Raw genomic sequence first — 23,116 nt, 5'->3', positions numbered from 1 at the left:
ACAAGTTTTGTCGTAAAAAGGGAAGAGAAGTGTTTTTTTCTTTTTTCTCAAACAGAGTCGGGGTCTCAAGGCCTTGGCGGCACAATCCCCAGACTTCCGAGAAGTCATTGTTCCCCAGGTTGTCTTTCTTCTCTTCCACGAATATTAAAATAAGCGAAGCAAAAACGAGTACTTTTGATATTCTTCCAAACTATTTATTTGAATGCCAAGTATTTGTACCGTAGGAAAACCACCTTTCACAGAACGCTTTTTCTTGATAAAAACAAAAAAAACAAAAAAAAACAAATTAAGAACAGGAAAAGCAACCTTGACCTTGCTTTCCTGTAACTTTATTCACGGCTGACCCAAGCGAAGTTCACGATGAAAGATGTGTATCACAGTGGAACGCCTTTCTATACAATTAATTTCACACCGAACTTTGACGAACGTCCACAGTTCATAATGGTTTTGCTAAAGCGGAACGTGGAGAAATTGAAGAGGATCTGAGATGTTTCTTTTGACAAATGGAGGAAAAAAAAAGGATAATTTACTCAAAGATTGATAACTGGCCGAGAGAAATTGCTTTTACTGTGACTGTCCGTAAATGCTTTGTGGAAGTATGCGTCAACAATGAATAGTCCGTTGAATCAGCATTTGTCCCTTTCAGGACTACGCCAAGTCACTCATATTGTTGTTAAATCCAGCTGATCTTGTTTTCTCTTCTTTGATATCTCGGCCGGCAGAAAATATGGACTCATAGCTTTTTCCGATCACAGCATGAGTAAACAAGCTCAAGTATCTTTATCCTCCTTCAAACAATGAAGACAACAAAAGTGCAGTTTTTTAAGGATTTAATTCAAACTCTTCAAGAATAAACATACGTGCGCAGTAAAACTTTTCAGTCTTAAGGAAAAGACCTATCAAAGCCGAAAACTACATTGAGGGCGTGCGGGAATCCATAAAATGAGTAATAACTTTGTTTGATTAGGTTTTGGTTGTTGGAAGGGTAATTTTATGCTGTAGTTCTGATAAGCCTCTTTTCTTCTATGGTTAAAACGTATAAAAAAAAGGACTAAAATAGGAAAATGAAAATGATTGATCACCAAGCTTGACAATGTATTGGATAAACTTAATTCCACCAATCACAGAAAGGGTTGCATCCGCGTCAAAACAATGCCAAAAAAAACCCGTCAAACGGGTTCTTATTGTCGTAATACAAACCTCCAGCCCATCCTCCAGTGCCTCCCACAATGAGAACATACATGCGACAACGACACGTAACATACTTTCCCTTAGCCATTTGAGCTTGGAAATAGAAGAGCGGTTCATTAACTGACCAAAAATACTTAAGGCGTTTCTGCTTTATTCAAGGTAAGCGAAATATGTTGTTTTGGGAAATAAAACCTGATTTTCTCCTCAAGATCGCAGTAAGAGTTGGCGAAATAACAGAGAATCTTTAGGGAAACAGGAAATTTGGCTTGGAAGAAATGGTTTGTTTTAGATTGACAATTTCTCGTTTTAGTCAAGTATTATTTGGTAGCTTGTAAGATGGCGCGCGTCTCTTAGTTTAGGGCGTTTCTGCTTTGTTCAAGGTTGGCGAAATATGTTCTTTTGGGAAATAAAGCCTGGTTTTTTCCTCAAGATCGCAGCTGGAGTTAGCGAGATAACAGAGAATCTTTAAGGAAACAGAAAAATTGGCTTGGAATAAGAAGGATGTTTCAGATTGGTGATTTCTCGTTTTGGCGAAGTATTATTTAGTGACTTGTGAGATAGCGCGCGTCTCCTAGTTTCCAGTTGGATAAAGAAGTTAGGATTCTTTCAGATGATTTGTGATTAAATAAATTTGGTCTGAACAATGCTGTGATCAATCAACTCTCACGTCACAGTTGTGATGGAAACCGCATTCCTTCTGGGAGACCCACGGCTTTACTCACCCCTCATGTCAGTAAACCTTATTTATATCTAATCTAGAAATCTTTGCAACAGAAACTTTTCCAAAGATTTCTCATTTTCCCGCTATGACCCTGTCTTACAATGAATCTGTTGTACTTCAAGACTCCACGGACTGAAGTCAGCCCTTCGAAGAACAATGTTCTTTTTTGTCGGGGCACTTAGAACCGGAAAACTAATTTTTGCAGCAAAGTGTTGCAATAGATAATTCATGTAGATTTGATTTGCCTGTCATTAAAAAAAGATTAAGAATATCTCAAATTAATGATACCTTAGTAATATCTTTTATTTTCCATTCGACGTTGTTTATCATCGTATGTCTACATTCCATTGGAGTGCTGACAACTCCGACGTCCACAGAAAAGGAAACAATCTTTAAAATATCGTGAGCATAAAATAACTATGATCGTAAGGTAAACAGTACTACTTTTTTGCGGTGATCAGAATCCTCTTAAAACAGTGAATACCGGAAATTAAAACGGAAAAATGATCAGAGATAATGATCAGAGATAAGGCTCAGCACATCAATCAGTGTCTTATTAATTGAGATTCTGTCGATGTAACAGAGGAAAAAAAACCTTTCTCTTCGGAAATGTGAACATTTGTACAGCTACAGCAAGTAATATAGTAGTAGTAGTAGCCCAGAGAAATTACATCACAGTATTTTCAGACTGTTTTCATGTAGTAGAATTACAGAATCACAATCACGGAACAAAAACGATGTCTTTTCCGAACGGAGAAGACACTCTTTTATGCTATAGTAGTAATAATGATATTAATAAAAACGATAGCAACAATTGTAATACTTAAGCTGCAGTGAACTTTATCCAGCTTACCTGCATGCAATCCGTTGTATTTCCCTAAAACTTCACTATTAATTCCTCAGTTGGTTCTTCAAAGTTTCTCTTAGTTTTACTTTTGTCATCGCACTTTTAAACTGTTTTGTAATCATGTATTTAGTTGATTGAGTAATCACAGCCGAAATTACACATCAATGCGTTTAACCTAGTCTCCTTCAGCGTGCTGTCGACCTCTAATTTTTCTGAAAAAAGCGAACAAGAAGACCATTAAACTGAAATCAACCAACCTTTCCTTTTAATGACAGAGCGCAATGATGTAACTCTATTTCCATATTTTATCGATCGTCCAGCCAGTAATTTGACCGTCTTTAAGGCAAGGCCTTGTTTATTCGTATTTCACAAGCTTACCCTAAGGCGGTGGCATATCACACGTATTCACCAGAAACCACAGAATATACCATGAAAGTGCTTCAACATCTCTGAGCTACTTAAGTAATTAAGACTAGGAACACGCGCGGTAGGCTGTGAAGAATATATGTTTTTTTTTAAGTAGACGCAAACTAAACAAAGATTCTGGAAAGTGTTCAATAGAAGATTCAGTTACGTGTCATTGGAGCTAGTTCATGATTTTTCAAGTCGTTCAGGTTTTGTGCGATGTACACAATTGTCTTTAACGTGATACAAGCCATCATCTGAAAATGTTGCTTCTCGGTTTCATGCATATTCCAATTGCAGCAAATACGAGCAAAGATTGAAAACAAATAGCTAAAGGATCACAAGACTGAGAAGAATTCGAAACAAAGAATATGATATATTTAGGCTAGGTATTTCAAAATAAACCCCTAAAATGTGATCTTACTTAACTGCAGTAGTCGGAACAAGCGCCAGGCTCTTCGCATCTGGGGATCATATCATTGATCGCGTTTTGGTAAAACTGTCGGTCCGTATCGGCTTTTATTTGTATACACTTGTTTCATTCCATTTTCTGATGTTTACAAATATGCTTAGAAGTTTGTTTACAAGCATTAATAAAAGTGAAACGAAAATTCTTCTGCGAAGGCCGATAACGGGTCAACTTTGACTTTTGCTGATATGTTATTTGCTGCTAGAGTTACTCAGTTACATTAGAGCCTCTATGAAACGAAATACTCAGTAGGACGAACAATAATCTTCGGCCCGGAAGTTAGAACAGACAGAACCTCGATATAACAAAATCCTCATTATAACGAACACAATCCAGAAACCCAAACGTATAACATACCTTGATATAACGAGCAAATATTAACAAGTGACAGAAGACAAATGCGAAATAGACCAACAAGATTCAAAATCCTTCAATTCTACAACAGTAGAACAATTTTACGGTTAACAGCTCATTATATATGCCGACGCTGACACTATCGACACATCTACAGATCCGCTTTATCCTCTTTGTCTCTTTTGAAGGCTTCTTGTGGTAAAGGTATAGGAGGCAGGAATTCACAGTCCAATGCCTTTTTTTTCTCCGTTTGCCAGCTACTTCTATTGAAATTTGTCCTCTGCTCTTTAAAAACAAGGTGCTGTAGCAATGTACATCCTGTACAGTGTGCTGTAGCGTCATACAGACATTAAAGCACAAATGTTATTTACAGTAATCGTTCCAATCCCAAAATGCTGATTAGCGCGACGTCGCACCACAAAAATCAAATAAAATCAAATAAAACTAAATAACAACTATCCTATCCTCCGATATGACGAACATTTCGGATCTTTTTCCGCAAATTTGTCAAATCAAGGTTTTCGTAATAACAAACCCTCGATAACAAACCAATTTCCCAGTCCCTTGACACTTCGTCAGATCAAGGTTCCACAGTACCTCGTATTACTTGCTTCGAGGTTTAATATTTCTAATCGAGTATTGTTTTTTTTCCGCACCAGAGCAGACATGGTTGATGTTCTTAGCACCCACAACTGGCTGATAATGCGGCTTCTCCTTCCTTATTCATAACATTAAGTCACCCATTACACAAGAGATGAGGATCGACACGCGACAACTTTATTAAATCCATTTTGAAATCACTTGTGATCCTTGCAATCTGATTGGCTCACTGGTGCGATGTATTCACAAATCACACCATGTTATGCTCTAAATTGCATCTTATTCCCAGATTATGAGACAATTTTACTTAAACACAATAACTAATCAAATTTCAAGGCTTGTTTAAAAAAATCACATTGCAGAAAAACTAGAGAAAAATTTTGCAACTTTTTACAACCAGCTAAATGTACTTCGAATAATTGGATCAATGAAATAAGTCACAAAGAACATAGCACTTGGTTCATTTATGTTCAAAACGTTGATAATCAATCAAGAAATTTGCATAAATTGAAGTTTTCTACGAAATTGTTGACTTTCCTGTGCTTGATATGTGCTCTAAACCTATAGTTTGCTCAAACGTTGCTCAGAGAGGCAAAAATTGCGCGAGGTTGCTAGAACCGCAAAATTTTACTCCAAACGTCAAAAGTTGATCAAAAGTTGCCAAGCACAATCGGGACACGTGTGCTATGATTGGTCAATTGAGCGGGCCGTATTTCACTGTGCCGCACGCTAAATTAAAATTTTGTTTGATTTTAAATCTTCTCCCTCCATTTGAAACCTGGGATAAAATAAATATCTTAATAACCCCTTTCTCTTGGTCCTTTCTGTTAGTCATGGAACTTCGCTTCGCGCTTGGGCCATAAGTCCGTGCGAAAAAAGCTAGTTCCATAACTTACAGTACAGACCGAGAAAACGAAGTTAGTAAGTGATATTAATCATACCGCCCTGGGCGCCAAATCCCGTAGTGAAAGCTGACGGCTTGATGTGAGCCTGGTTTTTAAAAACCGAAAAGAAAAGTGAAGGCAAATAGAAAAGTGCAACAAGGAAATTAAAGTTGTTTGGTAACTTGTTCATTTTTTGAATTGCTTTCAGAAGAAAGTTGACCAGGAAGCCGTTTTGTTGGGCTCGACTTCTTCCGCCTCCGGTAAGTTTTGACTTAACAAGGTTTTTGCACCAAGAGATTATGAATTGTTTATAGTCTCTTGGATTGTGCCGAATAAGCCTGGACTTCATTTACGCTTACTAAGTTAGCCTCGACTTAATGCGATGGCGTCAAGTAAGCCTCGACTTCGTGTGTTGCGGCGCAAAGGTAATGGACATAGACATGAAGAATGGTACGAAGAGACCCATTCTTTAGTTTTGAACGTTGTTAGTGTTTGAATCCCAAGAAGATTTCTTCGTGCGCGATAGATGGGATTGCATAACCGGTCTCCTCTCTGCTCCGCCAATAGTGACAATTAGATGACGCTGAAAATTTTGCTCTTGTTGAAAGACGAGTGAAATTTTTTAGCTTCTCAATGTTAAAAATGCTGCTGAGGTGGAAGGCAGTTGACAAGATCATGATCGGATCGAGTTAAAGAGTTTTAAAAGTTTTGGTAACATGAGCGTTAAAAACTTTTTAAAAACTTTAATGGCTTTGTGACGTTAAGTCAGCGTCAAACTCTCCTTCCCGAGCGTTTATGGAACGGCCAAAGTACAATACAGAGTACGCTTTGTTATATATGCATAAAAGGCTTACTCAGAATTGCTTGGGTGTAACTGAAAATCAGCAGCTGAGGTTTTTTCGTGAAGTGATCAAAGACTTTCTTTTTAAAACTAAATGGGAAAAGATTTTTTCGCGAACTTTTGTCACTAGATACCGCGTTTCAGAAATTTAAAAGCTGTCAGCAAAGTGAGTTTTAGCTGTGAGTACGTTATCTTTGTTTATTTTTATTTTAGGATATTATGTTTATTTTTATTTTAGGATATTATGTTTATTTTCTGTTCGTGGATCGACTTAAGCCGCTTTGTTGCGTTTGTTTTTCTTTCCTTTTCTTTATTCGCAAAAAAATGTTAAGGGAAAAATTTACATTCTTTCCAGCGGTTTATTCAATGTCCATAGAAATAATCCGACGTTTTCTCTCTATCGGGGTTAAAATTCAAGCTGACGGTAATGTTAATTGCAAGCCTAACTGAGAAGAGCAACTACACTTCTAATTATCAACCACGGTTCATTTGAGAACTCCACGCAAGCTCAATGAGAAAGTAGCTTTTTTCACTTTTTTGCTCATGAGATATTTTGCTTTCTTCGCTTGTAACCTCTGAACCCTTTTTTTACGTAACAAAAAGATCCAAAGCTCGCTGAAGCCGTCTGCCGAGTGACTTTTAGCGTCTTAAGAATAAGGGTCAACTTTTTATCTCGGTATCGGTTATAGGTGTTGTAACGAGGAAGTATCCTGAAATATTTTAAAGAGGTATGTTGCGATATTTCTCTTTTCATCGCTTTCAGTCCTCATGGAGGTCTTTTATCTGATCCAGAATTCTGATTTTTCGTTTCCCGGCCGGTTAAGGTTTCTGGAATCTGCGCTCTTACTGTTTATCACTCCGGCAACAACTGTTGCGCGACGCAACAGAGGATGACAGTGGCCAGACTTAAAAAATTGTCAGCAGATCAAAAATTTGTCCGTTAGTTCAGAAAACCTGCGCCGATTAATCTCGAAGAGTTTCAAATAGACAAAACAAAGCAAAAGTTTTGCATTAAGTGGAAACCCTAAATACGAAGCCCTTGTGACTATGGGAGGTTGGTTGGCAACGCACAATGACGATGATAATGATTTGAATAAGAATCGATAGAAGTGCCCAATATTTGTGCTAAGCATAAACTCTACGATTGGAGAGTTTTGACTTGAACTGTGATGGGTCCTCAGCAAATTTCTTAGTATTTAAGGTGGTCTCAGCCGCTTACAACGCACAATGGGTGGTCGCAGATGGACTTCTGGCAACTGCAGTACTTAGTTTAACGCTGCCTGTGAACAAAAATGTTTCTAGGTCATGCAAAATTACTGTAAATCAATTTTGAGCAGCAAGCCCATTACTGAGCAAAGAGTTGAACAAAATTATTCACAGTGAAACTTGGCTTGATATCAAACGAAGTGCGTGGGACAGGCCGGCAAAATTTGTTAGTTCAGTTACAAACGGGGTTCAGACACTTTCCCATATACAACTGAGTGTTTAGAATATCACTTGGGTCGTACACAATATTTTTGTGGTGAAGCTTCGCTATACAAAGGTTTTTTCACATCCTGGTTTTTCAAATTGCATCAACAGACTCGAGGTGCCATAGTGTCGCTGTCTATAGGTTAATTCTATGCCCTTTGTCTCTACCTTTGGGCTTACAATGCACGCAACGTTCTATTTGCTGTTTGTTGTGCCAGGGCTTTGATACATAAGGGATCGTTATGAAGGACACGTGTTGTATTGAAGCTTTTATATTCGGCCTCCACAGTTAATTTTGAAGGTAAGAATGATCTTTGCAGTAATGAACACTACTTTAGCAGTAGTGAAATTAAAGCCTCCCAAAAAAATGATAGGTTTGTACAGGAGTTGAACTCATGACCTCTGCGATACCGATGCAGCGCTCTACCAACTGGGCTAATAAGCCATTAAGTTCTTTCGTAATTAACACGTAAGCGGCGAATGAACGACTGTGATATATGAATATCATTCGTTCGAAATTAAATGCGGATAGATAAATGAAGATAAGAATGATCTTCGTCGTAACGAACACTGGTTAAGCTGTAGTGAAAATATTATTTTCTTCAGTGAGAACAACGATCATAGCGTATCAACTTTTATTTCATGTTTTATCAGGAATAGTACCACTCGGATAATCCTCAATTCGATAGAAATTTGCTGCATATCTCCACTGAAAATTCGCATTTCAATAGTATTGAATAAGAGAAAGACTGACATCCGAAACTGTTAAACATGTATATTGCAAATTTGACGGAAAATATAGTTTTTAAATACAATTTTACTGAAGTTTTGATTAACAGCTCTTCGTCGACCATCAGATTTAAAGTGCAGCTGTTGTATTACTCATATAAATACACACTTGATTACATACTCTGTTATCTAATCTACGTCGGAAAATGTGAATTAAGACACATGTATAGACATGCTACATGTATCTATTTTTTCTGGTTTCTCTCAACTTATGTGGCTATCCTAATGTAGAGATTTTGTAAACTAGCAGAAAATCAAATACGTTCCCTATTCACGCTGCGCAAATGGAATTTAAGTTTGTTTGACTAAGATGATCAAGCACTTGAACTTGCATGTTTGCTGTGAGCTTCACAGTTTTTTATAAAAAAAAAAACAAAAAACAAAGGAAAGAAAAATTCACAACTCGCCGGTCCTAATCATATTATGGCATTCGTGCAACTCTCATCACGAACTCATCAACAATAATTACCAGTCTTGCGAATTATCTAGATGGATTCTCTGGATGGATTTCGATCCACCTCCGACGCTGAAATTACGTTTGCGCCCTTTTTGCGTGACAACAGTTTTATTCGCGAGACCAAGAATAAGGTGCAAGTTGAAATTCAGTCAGTCCTATTAACACATTATTTTAGCAGTGGTGCTTGCTTTGGTTTCCAAATGACTTTCAGAGGAGAGGTTCTCTCTTAGTTAGTATTACTACCATGGTAAAGAATTGCGTGCTGGAATACAAATTTAAAATCAATTAAAAGAGTAGAGAGTATAATTTCAGCTAAGCGCTTTAGAGAGATGAATGTTTAAAACTTAAGCGAGCACATGGCGTGGGGTACGATCCAACAAAACATTTGTTTAGTCACCGAATGATTTATAGCATTGGTATACAAAGGAACTTGTGCTTTGCTTGCAGTTATAAATTCTATTTCAATCCCGTTAAAATAATTTGAAACCTCTGTGTTTTCAATCAAAACGGAATGACGTAGTTATTTCAAGTGTCTTGTGCAAACGCACCAACTTGTTTGAGGAGCGATCCGTTTAACAGTAATGCGTAAAGTAGTTTAATTCGCAAGATCTCAGGATAAGTTCCTTTTCTCTTGCAGTAACTACTTTGTTCGAAACATCATCTTGGCTTCACGTGCTTGCTCTTGAAGAATAGGTCAAAAGTTACGTTTGCTGAATTTGATCAAAGCCGATCTTTCAGGTAATTTAGACTACCACAATAGACCGCGGAGTACCTAAAATTAATTAATTCCCGTAATTCTCAGGTCTTTTCTCTTTCCTGTAAGTAATGTTAGAATTAAGATCTATAGTGTTAGAATTAAGATCTGTAATTTTAGAATTAAGATTCCTTCTAGTTAAGGAGAACAACATTTATAGCCAAGTGAGTCCCATCGATCAATACATCAGTGAAGACATTGCTGAATAGTAAATTGGAAGACTTCTCTATGATCCAGCATTAGATGCTATCGATGGCTCATTATTTTAATAATCGGCTGGTCCTGTTCCAGTTGCATACAGTGCAGTTGATTTCAGACAGCCCTCGAGGCTTAAATGGGCTTACATCACTGGACACTTCACTTCGCTAATCTCGAGAGAAAAGACTCTTTCGTGATGGCACGTATACCTTGGACTCTACACAAAAGCTACAATTTTATTTAGTTTACGTGACAAAAGAACGAGGTATCTTGCGGAAAGAACATCTCATCCTAAGTGTGCATAAGCTTATCTTTTAAATGCCTGCATTAAAGATAGCAAAGAAGCACTTTACTGTTTGCACGACACCGTGAATTTTTACGTACGCATGCACTTGAGAAGGCTCTGAGAGCGGACTTTGATTACTTATTGTTACTCTATATGAGAAGAGGTATGTGCAAAATGACTCAATCAAAACTGAACCTGACTAACCAACTCGGTTTCAAAGTTTAAGACTGTTTTAAAAGACGGTAAGCTACTTCGTTTTTCGTCATCTAGGATCACGTATTTGCTTTTCAACCAGGTCTTGAGGTCTTTGTATTCAACTTACAGTATTGTCTATAAGTTACATACGTCTAACTGAGTATTGTCTGAATTATGATATAGTTCTACAGGAATCCTTGCAGTTTTGGATTCACCACCGAGCAATAGACTTGCAAATTACTAATTTTAAAACGTACGTGCTATTTATAAATTTTGATACTACACTATAGACGATAAAATTCTGAGCCCACGACTCTGCTAAAATCTTGTTTACAGTAACTTGGCATGTCAAGTGACATGTGTCCTGACTCATACTCACTTGCCATGGCAATTGTTACAAAAGTTTGACAGTCTAGAGAGATGGAATGTTTTTTTTTTTAAACTTCGATAGATATCATAGCGGTGTCGGTATTGAATAGTTCGTTACCCACAGCACGAAGGGCTGTCAAAGCATGAATGCTTTGAGCTGGCAAGGCTTCGAAGTTTGCTTTGGATCGTCAATGGTCAAGATAAATTCTCACACTATCTATTTTCTTCTTTACAGACTCTAATTCCGAAAGTGATGTCGTCTGTTGCAGTAGCCGCAGTATTTACATTCTGTTTCCTGTGTTTCAGACTCACTGTCAGCCGTAAGTTTCTCGAGTTGAACAAAACTATATGATTTAATGTACTTGGCTTTCTCTGATAAATTCGACGAGGTATTTTAAAACGATTTCAGTCTATCTAGTCAGCATTTAAAGAGACTTGTCCGAAATTAAAAAAAAAAACAACCAGATGAATCCATAAAATCTTCTTTCTGGGGAAAAGGGTTTGAAGTAGGGGAGGGGAGGGGAGGGATAAAGAAAAAGAGGACCTTGTTCCCTTCCGGCCCCATCCCCATCGTTTTATGTGCGCCTTTCTCCCCCTTCTCATAAGTTTCAATAAGGTCTCCGTAAAGGCGAAGTCATTTGTGAGAAAAGAAAATTTACATAGCTTAAAACGTTCGCAGTTTACTATCTTGTAACTGCTGCTTTGTCCGTGCTAGAAACTAAAAAGACACCTCTCTCTTTTAGAAACAAAATTTACAAAGGAGCCTCCTAGTACCGTGTCTGCAGGTTTGGGATCCAGTGCCATATTTTCGTGGGATTTCAGTTTTGGAAACTTGGCTGACTGGAATGATTTCGAAAAAATCGTATGGGGGGAAACGGATAAAAACGACCGGATCCTGGATAATTACATCACCATTTGGAAAAGCGGATCAGTAGAGAAAAACCCAAAACACGACAACTCATTCAAATCTAGATTGAGCTGGGCCGGAAATATCAGTCAACATGGCGGTCTGTTTGATTTCATCTTCAAGAATGTTACAAAATCAGATGAAACTCGCACTTACGGTTGTACAGCGTATGTGTCTGGGAGTGATTACAGGAGTGGTCCCATAAAACTGGCCGTTCTCAGTGAGTATGAGCATTCTCAATTATTTTTCGGTGTTAAATTTCAACCAGATAACTTGGTTTTATCCTTCACTCTGACGAGTGGCTAACACTCAAAACGTCAGTTTTAGAAACTGTTTTCGGTGGCTGATACGCTTTATGGACTCAGTCTATAAATAGAGAATATTACATGGGTGCGCGTAGATATGGAATTTCTCTTCGAGATATTTTCCAATGGTCGATTTTTGTTTTCAGCCGCGAGAAACTAAACGACATTACTAAAGCCACTGAGTTCGTAACTCGGTTTTTTCCTTTCATATTTTGGTTTTCTTCCATTTCTAGGAAACTTTGAACGTCACTGTCTGTAAGCGATACGAATTTTTCAGTGTTTTAGCAGCCATAATCGTGGCGCGAAAGGCGAGTGATGTGTCTCAGCTGATTGGCCGCGGCTTCAAACACACGTGAAAAATTATCGTATTTTTTTCACGTGTGTTGTTACGGCTTTTATCAAGGCTGGACTTCCTTTATATCATAGCAGTTTATATGATAAACCCAAATCATCATTGTAATACACAATTTCTTTAGAAACCTACCCCTTTTATTCTATCTCGATATTTCGTACTCTTTTCTCGTGAGTGGAGCGGAGTTGAAGTAAAAATATTACGTGACGTTCTAAAGTAAATGATAAAACCGACCATTTTTTGCTATTCCCTCGCTTAAATTTGTTTCAGTTCCACCGACCATAACCGATCGATCCAACAAGACTATTGATGTTGAAGAAGGAGTTAACGTCACTCTACATTGTGACGCAAGAGGCGACCCTACCCCAAGTGTCCTATGGGTTAAGGATGGTAAAACGCTACAAAATGGCACCTCAACGCCTACGCTTCAAATTCCAAGAATAGAATTGCGAGATGCTGGAACTTATGTCTGCACAGCCGCGAACCAAGCTGGCTCCACGAGTTACAGCGTTCAAGTTAGGGTCGTACGATGTAAGTTAACTGAAATTAACTCCTTTTCTCAGAAGTACATTCAATACTCATATCAGCTTGTTCAAATCCCTCACAGAGTTAAGATTTAAGTATGTACCCGTGAGTCATAGAAACAGGAAAGAGGATTAAAGCAGGCATATCACGTGCTTTGCGCTTTTGCTAACTTTAAAAGATTGAAAAAGACGTGGTAGAGCAATTTCATGTAAATTAAGAGAATTACATTTTCACGAGAAACTTCACGGCACGTAGACCCCCATCGAAACTTTCATTACTTGCTGTTACATTTGATGCATGCAGCTGAAAATTTTCCCGATGTTTCTGATGATACCATGAGCTCTAACTACATTTTAATATTCGCAAAGCCGATAAACTTCTTCACATTGGACTCTTGGGAGTCTGGTTTGAGTTACCTGGGACCTCCTCCTCACCCTCGTAAGAAGTAGAAAAGTGGCGGTCAATAATAACAATGCATTGTGGGATACTCCAAAACCATCATAGGGAGCCGAGATAGGATATCTCTATCAACAAAATAGGTCTATCCCCCACCCCGTCCAAGCATTGTACCATTTTTTGTTTCTGAAACAAATTCTTATTTCAGATAAACCTTACATTAACAAGACAGCAACTACAGATCCTCTCATAAAATCCTGGATTAACCACACGACAACCTTAAAGTGTGCAGTGGATGCTAATCCGTCTGCAAATTTTACCTGGTTTAAACATGGTCAACCAATCTTAGCTGGGGTTAACTTCATGCATGACATGAGTACACTAAGGCTGATTCCAAAGACTATGGGCGACTTTGGTTTGTACTCGTGTAAAGCTGAAAACGAGAAAGGGTCAATGGTGTATAATATTACAGTGGAGCGCCTCTGTAAGTGTTAACACTATTATTTACTTTTAGCTGTTTCTATTTCCGTCACTGCTGAAAGTCTCCAAAATACATTTTATATTAATTTCAAGTTTACCGGCGCTACGTTTTGGAATTTACCTAATCTACTTCCTGTAAGTTTCTAATAAAATATCATCGTTTCTTCGCATTGCCAACACTGCTGCAATACAGGACTAAGAGAGCAAATCGTTCAAACATCCTGAAGGATTCCTTAGCATTCCAAAGAGTTTGAGGCTCTTATTTCTGATGGTTTGGCCTCATGATAAGGCCTTAAAAGAAAGAATTAGAGCAGGGTTTATCTCTTGCCAGTTTTGTTGGACTTCCATGATCCTCAAGAGTGCTTTTCGACTGAATATCATAAACCAAAATGATCATTACAGCTAATTCTGACATGAAAGTGTCAGTAAGAAGCAGCTAATGCTGACAATGAAAGCGTCAATAAGAATCTAACGTAGGTGTGTGTTATTGGCTTTAAGCTTGGCCGCTGATCTGATTGGCTGAGAGGGGGAGGGCGTTTACGACCCCAGTCAGAAAACGCGGTGCAATAAAACCAGAGACGATCCTTCAAAATCAGTGATTTCTTTCGGAAGGCATTTGAAAATTGCTCTGCTTCACCTAAGGTACATGATTGTTAACTTCTATCTGTCATGAAATCAATTTTACTATTAAACATTTTTTTAGACTCACCGGGGCCGCCCGTAATAAACAAATTTACCTCAGACGTGCTGTCCGTCAATGTGTCATGGGATGCACCACAAGACGACACTGATGGTGGTATATGTGACTACAAAATTACAATACTTGAGGAAAACTACCGAATGATACAGCAGCATCATGGAATTAAACAAACGTTCTTCAGCTTTCAAAATCTGAAACAAAACAGATCTTATATCGTTTTCTTACAAGCAAGAAATATTGTTGGTTATGGTGAGTCCGCAAATGGCACTGTTAGAACGCTTGAGGCAGGTAAGGAATACAAATTTCGTTAATTAAACAGCTTGTCATTGCCTGTGACAGCAGTTCACATAAACAGCTAGTGCGTCAGTTAGTCAATCAAGAGAGAGAGAGAGCCAGCCAGCCTTCCAGTGAGTCAGCCAGCCGATAATTATGAGTCATTCATAGTGTCAGTCAGTTAGCCAGCCAGTCAAAATAATTTTGGTTTCATCAACTGAGTTTATAATGTAAATTGGCCACCGTAAAGAGTTTCAAAGCTGATGTTTCGTGCGTTAGCCCTTCGACAGAGCGATAAACGCAGCACCACACGGCTTCTGCAGAAACTTACCGCCTCTATTCACTAGTCAGTCAGCCAGTCAGCCAATCAGTCAGTCATCAATCAGTCGGTCAGCCAGTCAGTCAGTCAGTCAGTTAGACAGTAAGTAAGTAAGTAAGTAAGTAAGTAAGTCAGTCAGTCAGTCAGTCAGTAAGTAAGTCAGTCAGTCAGTCAGTCAGTGAGTAAGTCAGTCAGTCAGTCAGTCAGTCAGTCAGTGAGTAAGTCAGTCAGTCAGTCAGTTGGTCTGTCATTCAGTCAGTCAGTCAGTCAGTCAGTCGGTCAGTCAGTCAGTCAGTCGGTCTATCAGTCAGTTAATAAGTCAGTCAGTCAGTCAGTGAGTAAGTCAGTCAGTCAGTCAGTCAGTCAGTTGGTCTGTCATTCAGTCAGTTAATCGTTTAGTTGAACGTAATCATTACTTAAGTCAGTCTTTCGTAGTAAGATAGAGAGTTTAAACAGACAGACAGAAAAAAGCCAGAGAGATGTCATAATGTGGTAAGTTCTGAAGGTCAAACCGGTGATCATTCAATATAGTTATTCCGTTATTCAGCTATCCAGTAAGTTAAGTTATCGCTCAGTCGGTCATGGCAAACGATCGCTCGGTCGACTACTAAGTCTGCCATTCGATCGGTCGGTCAGCCGATGAGATAATCTGTTTCCAGAGCATACAGTATAAACATCCAGGCAGTTAGAAGAGTCGGTTCCAGCTGTGTCGCATTCAACTGAAAAGTCAACTGAACAAGTCAGTAGTGTCGGATTGATTACTGAGCTTGTTGAACAATCTTAACACCTATCTGAACTGCTGATAACAAACCGATATTTCTTTTGCAGACCCGCCAAACCCACCCGATATAAAAGCGATATCCGAAGTTCTTGCGTTAAACATAACTTGGCACTCATCAATTGAGGACAGCAAAATTGAAATACTGGATTACAGAATAAAGGTTATAGATAGTATCACACACAGACAAGAAAATGAATATACCGGAATAAGAAGTACATCACTACTTATTGAAAACTTAAGAAGAAACAAGACGTACATTGTATTCATACAGGCAAGAAACGAAGCTGGCTACGGACAGTTTGCAAACACCAGCGCAACAACTCTTCTACCAGGTACAACAAATTGTCATACAAAAGTAACGGATTAAAAAAAAAAATTATATTTTTGGTAAAAAAAAGTCGGCGGGAGTGGCTCGTCGACAAAGCAAATAAACGATAAAAATCAATAACAGCACCGTAGATCGTGTTTAACTGGATCAGTTGCTTTATTCATCCGTTTTTGCCTGAATTACACTGACTCTTAGAATAATCATAGCAATTAGGGAAAGAAAACAAAATGGATAGCTACCGTCCTAGAGCAGCTGCACTCTTCCTGAAACTGATAGCAACTAAATGCGATAGTGTTCTTTTTGAAGTGAATGGGCACTTGTTTCTGCATGTTGATAATTAAGTGGAGCCAAGTTTGTTTCCATTTGAGTAAATCAATCAAAAACGGTCCAGAAAGTTAGACCTTAAATGGAGGATCCCAGAAGATCATGAGTCTAATTTTCATCCAGAGTGCTTAGCATTTGACGATCCTCTAATCATCCGACTTAGAAAACGCACAAGCTATGCTACATACCTTTTTACCATAATACTTCATAGGTCGAGTTCCTTCGTTAAGATTGGTTTTCTCTCTATTTGTCCTCGATATGCCAGGGCCACCAGACACACCTTTTATATCAAACATCAGTGTTGCTGGTAAACGCTGTTTACTGCATTGGAGGACACCATACAATGGTGAAAGCCCGATAAAGATTTATATCGTGCATCTCTGGGTAATAATAACCGCGGCAAATGGCTCATCGCACAAGGAACATTTGAGTTCCTTGAATACTACAGAAATGAGTTACGCTTTGGATCTAGATTGGGACCGAAACTACTCGGTGGCCATATCAGCTTGGAACAAGTATGGCGAGAGTTTAGGGTTGTCTCTGATGGAGAGACAATTTAGCACTACGAAAGAACCTGAAGGTAACTGATACTTGTTGATAAAGGCATGTATAACGTTATTGATTCATTTATTATTAAGTAAGGTGGCTTAAGTTAATACCGCATATCAAAGACTTACGTGACGTCTTCAACCTCAGAGAGCTGCGCTAGTCAAGAAACCATCTAAAGCTCAAAAATTGTGTTCACGTTGATCAAATCTTACTTTTTCAGAAGAAAGCACGACAACAGAGTCCAGTACTGCCGCCACTTTATCGCACACTACGTATTCCCCTTCAGAAGGTAGGGACTCAAATACTGCCAATCTTGCCAGTCTCATGAAGCCGTGTGAAATGAAAATGTGGCAAAGAAGACAGAGCACCAGGTCACTTTCGTAACTTAAAAGAAAAATTGGCCACCCGTCCGAAAACCTGAAGAATTGCTAGAGTGAAGGGGGGGGGGGGGGAGCCTTTTGATGCCCTTGCTTTTCATCCACATGGAGAAGCAATATTTCTCATCGCTTAATGATGTGGAAACTGTAGATTAACAAGCTCATGTACTACAGTCCAATAAGTCGAGTGCAGACCTCCTTAATTGATAGAAAAATTTTTTTAATCAAATCTTAATCTTTTTTTAAATCAAATCTCACTTTTTCAGAAGAAAGTACGACGACAGAGTCCAGTGCTACCGTCACTTTACGACACACTACGTACTTCCCTTCAGAAGGTAGGGACTCAAATACTGCCGATCTTGCCTTTTAAGTCATGAAGCCTTCTAAGCCGTGTGAAACAAAAACGTGACAAAGAAGACAAAGCACCAATTCACTTTCTTAACTCAAAAGAAAAATGGCCACCTGTCCGGAAACTGAAGAATTGCTAGAGTGAATCGGGAGGGGGGGGGGGGGGGGGGGGAAGGAGGAGCCTTGTAATGCCCTTGCTTTCATCCACATGCATGGAGAGGCGATATTTCTCGTCACTGACCTATTGATGTAGAAAACTGTAGATTAAGGTCACGTACTACGGTTCAATTAGTCGAATGCAGACCTCGTTAATTGATAGAAAATTTTCTTTTAGTGACAGTTGATGAAACGATAATCATATATCCGGGAACCAGCCACCCTTCCCATCCCAGTCTCCGACAAAAATGTTGAGTAAACCCTTTAACTCCTATGAGTGACCAAGACAGAATTTGTCCTCAAAATATCAATAAAATATCAACCAGATATGTGATGAGTGTAAAGAAAAATATCAATTTGGGAATTATTAGTCGATCCAATACTGACATCTCTAAACTATCATTATTAGAATTGTATAGTTGACTGTAAAGAGAATGACAAATTTGATTTGGAAATAGAGAGGGAACTTCAGTTTCTTTAAAGTTTGACTCTTTTCTCTTTTTCATTATCAAGAAAAGTGATCTGACCTAATTCAGTTATCAGAGCCATCCGTGCCCGTTCTAAGACACAATAATCTGTAACTATCTTATAGAATTGTCAAGCAGCACTGTAGTATCTCAGACGGAGTTACCTGTAATAACACAAGGTATACATTTCACCCTTTTAATGTCTATAAGGTCTAGAAATTTTTCGGGAACCGTTGTTTATTACGATACAGAAATTTAAAAAAAACTAAATAGATTTATGTCTATAAATGTGTTATCAGTTTTTGTAACGGTGTACTGAGCGGTCACTTGAGTGCACGTTCTCTGTTCCTATCTGGCGATTTGAGCATCTATCGTTTGCTTTTTAGACGGATCTTACATTATAATTCCGACCTGGATGCTCTCTTTTCCTCAGACTATTTCCCTTACAGAGGGCGACAGTTGCTGTAATTATTATCTAGTGTTTATCTCTGTTTGAAATGAATTTGAAATGTTTTAACGAAGATTCCTTTTTTCTTTAATTAATGTCTACGAACGCATTTTTTCTACCTTTCTCATTAAGAATTAAAAGGATCTAGCGCCGAGAGAAAAAGCGAAAAGGATACGTTTGCTTACCTTCTTCCACTGTGGATTATCTTGCTGGCATTCGCAGTGCCTATAATTTTTTTCCTGTCCTGGAAAGCATCTAAAAAGAGTAAGTGGATCTTTTTGGTTTCGATTTTAGCATATACCACACGGCAGGTGAATAGTGTTCTTTCGCGCGCAGTGATTGGCTGGTTCGGATGAGACCAGTAAGTACTATTCTATTCCGAGCAGCCGAAGGGACAAAATCGCGTGCTAACAATTTAATTTCCGACCATTTTTGTTATATTGACATAGATAAACATTTTTTTTTTGGTTTCTATGCGGCATATACTAAAACCATTATTTGCTACAATGTCGGTGAAAGCAGTGGATACTTACTTCCAATTCGGTTAATAATTGTTAGATAGTACATTTTGAAAAGTTATCGTGAGACTGAAACCAAAGTAATCATACAGCGCGAAGGTTTGTTTCTATCTATTAAACAGTAGTGAAAACCAACATTGAAATCTTTGCGTAGATTAGAGTTGCTTACAAATTTTTAAAAACTTTGGTCGTAATGACGAGTAGTTAAAAATTATCTATGTCAGTGTATTTTGTTGTGACGAATAATTAAATTCTAAGGCTTTGCTGTTGTGTCTCATATCAAAAAAGAACAATGTATGTTCTCCAATGACATCACTAGTTATGAACAGCTAAATATTAGTAAATAACAGCTTGAATAATCAATTGCTTTTCAGTCACTCGCTGCCGCGGTCTGAAAGTGACAGATTTTGACGGGTAAGTATGCCAACCACGACAACCAGATCTCCATTGGTCTGAAATAGACCGTTTTATTCAATAGTATTCTCGAAAACATTTTGTCCTCCTTCCAATAAATAATACATTCGCTTGACCGAGGCACAAATTGCGTTTCACTAATGGTTTCACTTCAGCCAATATTACCGAGGCTTTCTTACATGAAACATAATCAAAGCAATGGTATGTTTTCCCCTCGAATTACTTGAGTGACAGATTTTAAGATGTAAGTATACAATTTTTCTTGTGTTTAATCTGCGACGCTTCGCTGCGTTGTTCTTTTTCCAGAGCTTTGCACACGCCATGCATTCTCGTGAGTAAGAGTATCGCCTTTTCGGGTTTTTTTTTCATCTTCCACGTTCTCATCCCGTTCTTCGTCTTCAAATCATCATGATCGACCGTTTACCTCTTTCTCTCTCTGTTTATTTCTATAGAGATTGTGAGCAAGGCAATGCATTCTCGCTGAGTAAAATGGAAAAACTGAAGGAAAGAAGGGTAACTATTTCTAGTATTCTTATAGGTCTTTCACCCTACGAATAGTTTGCTATGGCTTAATAATTGTCTCGAATGAAGTGGAGTTAGTCTCCAACTCGCAAAACACGTGTCTTAATCAGCGATGTTACAAGGGCGTAGCAAGGGGGGTCCTGGGGTGCCCGTGCCCGTGCCCCCCCTTCCCCTTTGTTAGCCTTTCTTTGTCACATTAAGTAAAACACAGGGTGGAGTACCCTCTGTGTGACACAGTATGCCCCCCCCCCTCCTTCTGAAAAATCCTGGCTACACCCCTGTGTTATGGACCAAAAATTTAGCCGCGCCATACTGTGGTGTTTATATGACTCCGTTGATGAAAGTTAATGCGATCTTGTGAAGTATTTCAAAGCCATTTTTTTTAAGGCTGAATTGAAGGTAAACGGTATTAATTACCTAATTCCATTCCAGATTTCCAAACACTACGAGACTTTAATAGAAGATTTAGAAGGGCATCGTAATCATGGTCACTGCATGGAGGACGAAAGTGTCATAGACAATGGGAACCCTGTGACAGATCACCAACAGATCCCAGGAAGCATTGGGACGTGTGATCAGACTTACGAGAAACCAGACAGTCCTGGCTCAAAACAGGTTAGATGCAGCATAGAATCAAGTTATATCGACTAAAAAATCAATCACCGGAAAAAAAAGACTATCACTTAAACTGCGCGACTTATTGAGCTTCAATTATATATATATATATATATATATATATATATATATATATATATATATAAATAAATGAATGTGGGGTTAGAGTCTACCTTGGCATAAAGTGCTCAATGCTGTGGAAGCAGAGCTAAGTATACGTAAGTTAAAGAATTAAAGAGGACGCATCGATTCTATGTGACTCAGAGTTTCGCGCCTAAGTGCTCGTCAGACAGAACTTTTCATATATATATATGTATGTATGTATGTATGCGTGTATGGGTGCATGTATGCATGTATGTATATATATATATATTTTTTTTAATTTTTAATCGGACAAAACTCAGACTTCGCTTCTCAAGCGATCCTGGACTTGAAGAAAAATCATTAGGCCCACCAATATCGCCAACACGTCACATTAAGCTGAGAGTAAAGATGAATCAGCGCCCTCTTGAGCGAAGAGTTTCTTTTCTTTTTATTTTCCAGGACTCCATCGATCTGACGAAAGATGATGTAAAACCCTTTGAGAACTTCCAAATGGCGCTTAAATGAAGACAAAGGCTAATCCAGGCTCTTCGGATGATGATCTGATGCAGCAATGAAACGTGCTCTGAATGAAATTCCAGTATTCCTTGTCGACTTTTCTTAAACAGTACATTTTACTTCAAGTCAGCACCAATCTTTTCATAATCAACATTAATTACAATTTAGTACAATTTACTAAACATAATGAGGAAATTTATTGGTTGTTTTTTGACGTAAAGAAAACAAATTAGTGGTAAATAGCTGTGAAACTGCAAAATTAGACGACTTTTTAGTTCTTGAACTTGAGCATTGTAACATACTCCTTCGTGGGCAATCTGATTAGCTTTCAGCCGTGTGATTCACTCAGGAATCACACTAGCTTTTTTTTCTTTTTTTCGTTGTGAATTAGATTGGAAAACTAGAAAGTTAAAAAAATCAGATTTGTAGGTTTTTCAAAGTTAAACATTAAAATTGTAGGGAAATTAACACCAGGACTTTAACATGGTCGTATTAAAGCTAGTGGCGATTGAACTTAGTGTTGTGCAAGTTTGGTATAAAATTGTACATGTGATTTCAAATCGAACTCGCGCTATTTGATGTTTTAATTCTATGTTATAAATGATATGTTGTACTATAGTTTTTAAGCAAAAGGTGCAATAAAAATTGTGTCTATCCACGATTATACACGCGTTTTAATTGTTTTTACAAATGATCTATTGGAGGACACACGCATAGGTGACGTCATCATTAGCAGCATTTTGACGTCATCTTTGATCTGTTACTTGACAGAAGACCTTATCTAAGATTTATGTTTTTCTGGGGAGATATAAAGTTTCTTAGTTTATTTTGTTCAGGTTACGGATAAGTAACATTTGCATTTGAAAGTAAAAGGAATCAAAGTTCGGGAATGTGTTATTTTCTGTGAGAGTCAGTTCCATCTCCTTAAAGGTTTTCCATCCCTTCATCAACATCCTGAAAATCTTTGCGCAGATTTTAGCTGCTTACAAGTTTCTGAAACTAAAGCTGTAATCAAGAGTATGCTAGTGTATTGTGTTGTAAATTTGCATATTTGTGACTTATTAAGCAGCCATGAATAATTAAATTTTGAGGCTTTACTGAAATGTGTAATGTGAAATAACGATCGGAGTATGTTTGTTCTTGGCGTGTCTTGAGCGTATAGAAGCAATGATTTACTCCTTTGAGTTTGCTGCTTTCTTGATCGCATTTGCACAGATATCATGTGTTTCGTCTTTTGTGCGAGAAGGACATCTTGATCTGGACGGTTACGTAAGTAATTCTTGTTCTTTACGTGAAAAACTTCTTTAGTAATAGAATTCTATGTTCTTCTGTATGATTTCCTTTCATCAACTTTTCTGAAATTATTCGACTGCACATGCAGTTCTTTCATGGTAATAGATTCCTTTTTGCAGAATTTTGCTTTCCTTGCAAGCTTCTGTGGCAACTACACCGGACCAGCTGTTCAGTATAATTTTTCATATCCCAAGGTAAACAAATTAAGCCAACCATTATTATTCACTGAAACTCTGTTTATAGAAATTAATTTTCAGAGTTTAATTGAATTATTTACCGATTCCTACTA

At 38.1% G+C, this 23,116-nt stretch overlaps 1 protein-coding gene across 16 annotated transcripts; it reads left to right on the top strand.

The window, feature by feature from the left end:
- Positions 1-1,186: 1,186 nt before the first annotated feature.
- On the top strand, positions 1,187-22,198 carry LOC113667037 (neogenin). 16 transcript variants are annotated; one of them, XM_089198961.1, is made up of 19 exons: positions 1,213-1,350; positions 5,680-5,731; positions 9,666-9,766; positions 10,645-10,714; positions 11,066-11,150; positions 11,574-11,957; positions 12,665-12,925; positions 13,524-13,799; positions 14,499-14,783; positions 15,916-16,200; positions 16,786-17,100; positions 17,290-17,358; positions 17,713-17,781; positions 18,543-18,596; positions 18,998-19,129; positions 19,758-19,797; positions 20,250-20,310; positions 20,752-20,934; positions 21,478-22,198. In XM_089198961.1, the coding sequence occupies exons 5-19, from the start codon at positions 11,084-11,086 to the stop codon at positions 21,541-21,543; spliced, it is 2,547 nt and encodes an 848-aa protein (XP_089055087.1). In that variant the 5' UTR covers positions 1,213-1,350; positions 5,680-5,731; positions 9,666-9,766; positions 10,645-10,714; positions 11,066-11,083; the 3' UTR covers positions 21,544-22,198. The 16 variants fall into 16 exon arrangements, with proteins under 16 accessions (XP_089055088.1, XP_089055087.1, XP_089055093.1 ...); XM_089198967.1 differs by lacking the exon at positions 10,645-10,714 and having other exon boundaries at positions 17,716-17,781; XM_089198960.1 differs by lacking the exon at positions 10,645-10,714 and having other exon boundaries at positions 11,064-11,150.
- The last annotated feature ends 918 nt before the right edge of the window (positions 22,199-23,116 follow it).

Source organism: Pocillopora damicornis, chromosome 3, assembly GCF_964200805.1.
Source record: "Pocillopora damicornis chromosome 3, jaPocDami1.2, whole genome shotgun sequence".
NCBI lineage: Eukaryota > Metazoa > Cnidaria > Anthozoa > Scleractinia > Pocilloporidae > Pocillopora > Pocillopora damicornis.
Note: the sequence above shows the minus strand (reverse complement) of the source record. Positions and strands in the feature narration are given on the sequence as shown.

Bases quoted from the DNA above. Each gene is read 5' to 3' on its own strand.
- LOC113667037 (XM_089198962.1), top strand. From the start codon at position 11,084: ATGTCGTCTGTTGCAGTAGCCGCAGTATTTACATTCTGTTTCCTGTGT. The intron at 14,784-15,915 runs GTAAGGAATACA...TTTCTTTTGCAG, and splicing joins TGTTAGAACGCTTGAGGCAG to ACCCGCCAAACCCACCCGAT. The intron at 20,311-20,751 runs GTAACTATTTCT...ATTCCATTCCAG, and splicing joins AAAAACTGAAGGAAAGAAGG to ATTTCCAAACACTACGAGAC.